Here is an 8125-nt window from a genome sequence, read left to right as displayed (position 1 = left end):
GAGAGAGAGAGAGAGCTATAAAAGGAAAATAATGCTCATATAAATGTTTATAATTTTATAAAAAATTACAAAATTTTTTTTTATACATACAATGAAAATCCACGAAGCAAAATCTAGTGAAATAATTAACAGCGCAAATACAATATTCGAAATTTGCATTTGACAAATGTAACTGTCTGAGTAAATATTGATTTGACATTTATAAATTTGTCCAAGAATTCTTCCATTTGAATATCCGACAAATAAATGAAACATGGACCATGACAAAGTAGTGACAGTCAAGCACCTGCGACGCAATAAAATATCAAGTGAAAAAAAGAGAGAAAAAAATAAGAGAAGGAGAAAGGATTGCGTGTTAATAAACGTAAGTGTACACTTGCACGAAGTTGCAATCAGCGAGAGATAACACCCACATGACGTATAGATCGCCACATATGATGGAAATGCAAACGGATGCGTCGCGCGTCGTGCTGTTTTAGTCGAAAGGGAAAACGACAGAAAAAGAGTTTGCGGAGCTTCGCGGTCAGCTGCAAATGCATTCAATTTCGTCGACACGCCAGGCACCTGTCGCGCATTATGCGAATAGGCGTCCTCAGGACCATCGAGACTTGCGATGTCATCAACGACATACTAATTGAAATTTTGTACGGCGATCGAAAATTTGCCATAATTGATACGATTTATAACATAATTAAAGTGATGCAATAACCAAGATTTATGCTCTTAGAGGTGCGATTTGAATTTATGATGTTATGATGAAGCTTCGCTGCATAATTGGCGGAAAACTTGGATTGCAATATAACGTAATGCATTAACAAGGAGGAGGAATCTACCCGGCAACAAATTAACTGTGTTCGACATACTAATAAGATAAATCAAATCAAAGGATTGCAACAGCAACGTAATAGACTTTCGAAGTGTACATTTGTCCGTAAGAGCTCGTTAATGCACTTCTCCACACTTTAATCTATTCACTCGCTATGAAATGACTATGCACGATGCGTATAATTTTCTTATTTTATTTCGCGTAGCTCTCTAAAGATATTCTTGCTGATTTTTTAATTTTATTTTATCTATCTATTAAAATTTAATTTATCTAGCAAAATTTATAAAAGGTATTTTCTTCTATCAGTATTATTTGCTATTCTTTCTCACACGTATTTTGTATGTATTTTAAATTAAATTATAAGATAAAGAATAAAAATTTACAGAACAATAAATTGTGAAGTATATACATGTTGAATACAAGAGTTTGCATAATTTGACATGCCATAAGAAGCGAGTATATTTTTCCAGGTAAAAAGATTTATATTGCTCCAATCAGCGCTGTTTACTTTTCCCACTTCAAGTAACACGGGATTAATTTGAAAACTGTTCGATTGATGCTCACAATAATATTATCATAAAATTTTTCAAATCAATCAAATTTTTCAAAATTAATTTAAATACCCATATTTAGGAAAACAGTCAAATACATCAGAAAATAAAATTATTTATTTTTTATATAATAAAATATAAGTACTCGTAATTTGCACTTTATTAAAAAACTTTCAATAAATTTTCAACAGGAAATAATGAATGTCTACAAGGAATTGAGATTATTTGTCATTTTTGCAAACATAAAAATCCGTAGAGCTGAAGCGAGCAATGAAGAAATAATGACCATATAACTGTAGGATGAAGAAATAATAATCGATCGATCGATCGACTATTAAAGTTCTCTCCTTCACGATGTTTGCTGTCTACAAGCTATTCGTTCTTCTCTCTCTCTCTCTCTCTCTCTCTCTCTCTCCCCCTTTTTCTTTTCCTTTCGATCGCCTTTAATTCATTTATACAATCTCAAGAGATCGATCGATCAACTACAATCATTGCATGAAACGCGACGTAATTAAGAGCGCGTGCAATTTTTCGCAATTTTTCATTTGTACTTCAACAAGTACTTAACTCATTCCACAAATATTCATTTCACGAATATTTTTATTAAGATGCAAAAAATAAAAATGAGAAGTAGATATTCTAAACAGAAGAACTTAATATTGAAATTACTTCGAAACTTATATATTTATGTTTCAAGGAAATAAAAAAAAAGAAAATTATGACTTAGAAAGTATTATTTAATTATGTAATGATAATAATACTTCTTAGAATATGTATTATATATTACTTTATATAATTATTTATTGTATGATTATTTTTGATGATTCCAGATTTATACAGATTGGGCTAATTATTATTTGGAACGAGGGGGTTGCAAGAAAAGAGTGACCGATCTCCAGGCTGATCTCTGCGACGGTGTTCTTTTAGCTGATTTAGTGGAGGCTGTCAGTAAGTATCTTTTGCACACTCCCATTTCTTTTTGAAATGTAATCAAATAAAATATTTATAAAAAGAAACAATTTTCGAAATGTTCGTGAAATATTTGCAAATTTTTAATTATATTCATAAATGTTGTATTAGAATTTTTTTATTTACTTATTTAATTTATTTATTTAAATTTATTTATTTAATATAAGAAAGACTGGAAACATTTATATTAAATAAGAGTTGCGACATTTTTAATAAAAATTAATAAAAATCGAAATGTGCGAAAAAGATTGATTGACAGCGGGTGACATAAATTTGTGATTCGTCTAACAGTATTGGATCGTTTATGGCATTGGACAGTTATCCGTAACACATAAATCGACACTAAAGTCATTAGTGCATAAGGTACGATAGTCACGTGCTGTACGCACGCGTATGCAATTTACCGCGTCCGTTAGTCAATTAAATGAACGAGGAATATCTTGTAAATTAAGACATATATTTTTTTTTATTTCAGCTAATCAAAAAGTGATCGACGTAAATCGAAAACCAAAAAGCGCCCAACAAATGGTGAGTATATTTAAAAATTTTGTGCAGAAGTTCGTTTTCAGACAAAGTTCATTCAGCATTAACATAATCCTTTAAGAACTTCAGTTAATTAAATTGTTCGTGTTTATTGGGGAAATAATAATAATACTTAGGATAGAAATGTCAAGTTTATTTTTAATTGCAGAACAAAAATAAATATATTTAATATAATATAAATATAATAAATATATTTTATTGTTGCAATATATGCAAAATGGAAATTTTTATAATCTTATATAAATAAATACAAAATATATTGGGTTGTCCGGAAAGTTCGTGCCGACTAACCTATAATATAATTTAATAAATGTATACTAAAACTTAAATCTTCTGCGTTTCAATTTTCCTTCAACATCGGCACGAACTTTCCGGACAACCCAATAAATAAATAAAATATCAAACATAAAATATATTTTCTAATCAAATTTGATAGAATATGGATTGTTTATCTGTTATGAATGTGAAAAAAGAAAATATTAGATTATGGATAAAAAAAATAACTGGAATGAAATTCAAAAGATTTGATATTTGATGCGTGGATGCTCCGGATCTTCCTCCGGAGAAGTAAATTTAAGAACCAGCATGCACGAGCGCAGTCCTTTAAAAATAGAAAGCTCACAAGCTCGCTCTTCCTCTCTTTCCCCGCTTCGAATACGTAGATAAAATCCATGCAACTATACGTACACCATAGATGCACCATAGATCATCGCATCTCTTTGAAATATTTAGAATAACACGAAAAAAAACAGACACGATTACTTATCTCTTGCGGCACGTTTTGATTATCTTTAAGAAATATATTTCTATTCATCTATCTATTTTCATAATCTTAAACCTTTAATTTATTTTTACGCGTTTTTAATAAAAGTGTTTATATTTGTCCATTTATCTGTGCTGTATTTCTTCAGAAATTTTAAACTTCATTCTTTTTCAATTTCGATTTAAAACGCATTGATTTTAAAATTATTTTTATATTTTCTATTATTAATTTTATTTAATAATTTAATTCTATATAATATTATATTTCAACATATATTATATTGTACTTTTATCGTAATATTTATTAGTCGTAATATTTTAACCTTTATATGTATTTTTGTCTTAATTAAAATAATATTTACTAATTTTTAAATTAAACATTACAGGCTATATAGGATCACTGTAATATCTTTAGCTACTATATCTGAGTAATAAATTTCTGAAGTCATATAAGTATTTCTTCTCGCTTTAGGCATGCGCGTATCTCATTTTACAAGATATGAGCCTTCATCATAATGTGTGTAATAAACATATTTTGCGATAACATCGTAAGATAAATTCATGCTTCTGGTTCGAAAAAAACGATTACTTGGATTTCCTTCAGCATTTTAATTAGTGTTTTATGGAAGCATTGCAATAAAAATTCGGTCAGAATCGTGCCTTGCGTAACCTCTGACACGCGCGTTTTATAACCGCGATTAAGTACCTGGCTTCCGCACAGGCTCCGCCGTTTATAATTAAATTAAAAGCTATTAATTATAACGTCTTGTTACATCCTCGTACGTAAATTATTTCGATTTCTTCTTGTAACTTATTTCATCTTGTAACAGACGCGACATGTCACTTAAATTTTTCTTGCACTAAAATTAAAAATTGTTTATGTACATTTTGTCACAATTAAATTTTGATATTCTCTGAAAAGACGCGAAATTATTAACACTTGCAAAAGAGAATATTCGATAAAATTTCAAAATGTCATGTCTTCTTTCCCTATAACACTAAGGACTCTATTCTCACTGACAGTCTTTCAACTTGTATCCCCTAAGGAAGAGCGTCGCACGTTGACTCAGGATTATGCAAATTGGAAATACAAGGTGGCATTATCCTACGAGAAAGAGAGAGAAAGGGAAAGGGAGAAGTATAATTCGACTACGTATTTCGATCCATCCATCCGGATGTGACGTGGCTCGTTTTCCCGACGAGATGCACTCGAAATCCATAAAACACGATGTTCTCTCGTTTTTCTTTTCCCTCGATCTTTTCTCTTTTCTTTCCATTCAAAGTCCTCACACCCATAGTAAATATTGACGAATTGAAAATTAGAAGCATTCACGTTTTTCCATTTTGCTCTCAATATAGTAAATTCGTTTCTTTAGATGTTACATAAAAACTTTTTAAAAAATTTAGAAGCAATAAAATTGTATATAAAAAGAAATAATATGTATACAAGATAATATAATACTATTGTGATTATATATTATATAATAGTTATATGAAATAATATATAAAAATATTGTAAAATGATAGTAGAATTTAATTTCATTCTCGATAGTGAACAGTTTCGTGTCACTCTTCAGTTCTTGGCAGAAACTCTATAGTTTACTAGGCCAAGAAACTTTGCGCATAGCTTTTAGTAGCTGTAGTATTTGTTTTGCTAAGTACTACGTATTACTTTAGAGCTTAGGATGGTACTTTGAGGGTGTAGGCATAAAGCTCTTCCAAGTCTTTTCTCGAATTTTGTTCTTGCCCTCAATCGAACATACACATACTGCAGAAACAAGTCTGTATAGTCAGCCTCGTAGACGTCGCCTTTCCAATTTCGCGGTGTCGAGGGTGGACGCTAAGGAAAGGAGAAGGGCTCCAGTCTATAATTAAAGCAAGCCGAAACACACGCGCCATGTGTACAGGGTGATTCACGTAAATGATAAGTAAAGATAATCGAGATAAAGTAAACCGATCGGTCGATATTTTATTTTTCAAAATTTTTAATATTATAATTTTTTATCATCATAATAATTTTAATATATAAAACAGAGATTTAAAGTACAATTTTAATAAAAGTATATATACAAATTTTTAAATATACATACAATAATTATTAAATATTATACAATCTTGAAACATATTGAACTTTAAAGGTTTAACATTAAATGTATTTCTTATTTATTTTTATGACTTTTTAATTGATTTCTTTGTGTCTTTAGCGATTTGTGAAACAGCTTGTAACCGATTCGAGAATCACGTGTTTTCCTTTCGGAACCGCGCTCAGCACGCGACTTGCAACTCGTCGTCGGTTTACAACTCGTACACACTCCTGCCACACGTACAATAGCGTACAGAAACGTTCTTCGTTCGCTACGTAAACCGGAAGCCCGATGATTGCATAAATCGGCATGCAACATTATACATACCAACGTATGTACATGAAAATCCAATTCATTCTCTCATTTCTAATCTGTCATATCAGTTCTTTCAATAATCAATCTTTATTTATTGAGAAAAAGATGTAAAAATATATTGACAGAGATCAAGAAAAAGATTTTAAACACCAATTTAAAAATGTTGATTTATTTAAAAAAAAATTTTTTTAGAATAAAAAAAATCAGAATTTAATTACTTAAGTTAAAAATCTCTTTTTTTTTGTTGGATTCTTTTTGAGTTGATTGTATATATGGCAATTTTTATTTGATTGTGAACATTCGATTAACAATGTTAATATTTTTCGCCGAAAAAATTTCTTCAGTGCAGTATAATAAACTTGGTCGCGTGGTAAAATCGGGCTGGTTCTCATCTTCGCACATCTTTCGATCGTCAACATTGTTTTGATGATTAAAAGAGAGTCGGCTAAACTGAAGCTTAAACCGGAACCGGCATGGCATCTTTGGCTAGCCTGTCGGCCCATTGCGATCTATTTCTATTTCGCGGATAATCCACTCTCTCGAGATAGCGAGGATGAGTCATTTCATATATATTAGTCAAGCATCGCGCCAGTCTCCCTAATTTCCTCACAACGATAATTTATGAATAATATGGATTGTCCTAGATTTTGTTTTCTGGATTATTTCAAGTAAACTTTAATAGAGAATTAATTATTAAGAACATTTCAGAGAAAAATAATTTAATTACGAATAATATTATACAAATTAATTTTGATAACTTTTTTATTTAAATATCTTTAACGGTATAATTAATAATATGTTGAAAGATATTTTATTTTTAAGTATATGATGAAAAGTTTATGAGTTGAAAGAAAAAGTTCATGAAATTAGAATATATAAAAATAATGTAATTTTGAGGTAACACTACAAAGAGTCAAAGACCGATACTGTGTTTAAGTAAACGCAACTCGACGAACAAACGCTCGAAAATCGATTACTCGATTGTTTAAATTAGACAAACGCGAGCAAGTGTTGAGGGAGGCATGCGGGATGGTAGAATATTGAAAACGTCACAGTGCGTCGCAGGTGTCCTAGATACTATGTATATATGTACTGCGTGAATGGTAAGAGGGAAGAGAGGGATGAAAAAACGGGGAAACATAGGCGGGCATTTCCGAATATAAGATGACTTTATAGAAAAAAAGAAATAGACGTATTTCTAGACTATAGTTCCTTTTTGAACTAAAAAGTTTGTCGTATAATACAAAATGTATAAATGGGATGTTCTTGAATAAAAATAAATCACTTCGAATACCATTAATAAAGATATTAAAAAATAATTTATTACATTTCTGATTTTTATTTTTGACAATTTTATTACATTTAATTAGTTAAATTTCTTATTTATTTTTAATAAATTATAAATTAAAATATTTGAAATTATAATTTATAAATCATACCATTCTAAATGTATATCAGTGTTTTAGATTAATTCACTCCAAATTGAAAGAATTCACCGTTTTAGGTTGTCCTTCCTTTTGAAATAAAATATGATCGTTCTTCACCGAATTAATCATCAGATATCTGACAATAATCGCGATTTTCCCATATAAGATTTCTTATAAAAAGTGTGTGATCGGTTACTCTGTTGTATTACTCGATCAATATTAATTGCTGCGCGTAATCGTGCCTTTGTATTCATCATGAAATTAACGATTGATATAATAGATATAATAGAAAAAAAAAGCAGACAATGCACCCACACGATATGCAATTTTCGATCCAATACATCTTCCTTTAATTAAGCTCTGATCGCGTAGAATCGCTTCTTGTAACCATCTACCTCATCTCTATCGATCCTCTATTGATCGCACGAACGTGACGTTGCGAACCACTCAAATTGATTCGGAATGTAATTTTTTTTTAACGTTATGCGCAGTCCACGTCTTTAGATTTCCGAAAATTTATGCTTTTAATCACATTGCAACCATTTATTTTCTCGTATAATATAAAAATTGTATTTTGTCCGCTGTCAAGGAAAAGTTTCATTTTGAGAAGCATAGCTTATATTTTTTTAAGTTTACGTATTTATTATA

The 8125-nt window shown here is 30.2% G+C and overlaps 1 protein-coding gene across 1 annotated transcript in view; it reads left to right on the top strand.

Moving 5' to 3' along the window:
• Window positions 1-8125, top strand: part of LOC105624627 (neuron navigator 3-like) — an 89244-nt gene that overhangs the window by 1321 nt on the left and 79798 nt on the right. Inside the window, exons 2-3 of the mRNA XM_012205984.1 lie at window positions 2208-2325; window positions 2822-2874. Coding sequence (XP_012061374.1) covers window positions 2208-2325; window positions 2822-2874 — 171 coding nt within the window. The remainder of the gene's footprint in view (window positions 1-2207; window positions 2326-2821; window positions 2875-8125) is intronic.

Source organism: Atta cephalotes (assembly GCF_000143395.1).
Source record: "Atta cephalotes unplaced genomic scaffold scaffold00083, whole genome shotgun sequence".
Taxonomy (NCBI): Eukaryota; Metazoa; Arthropoda; class Insecta; order Hymenoptera; family Formicidae; genus Atta; species Atta cephalotes.
This window is presented reverse-complemented; position numbering and strand designations above follow the sequence as displayed.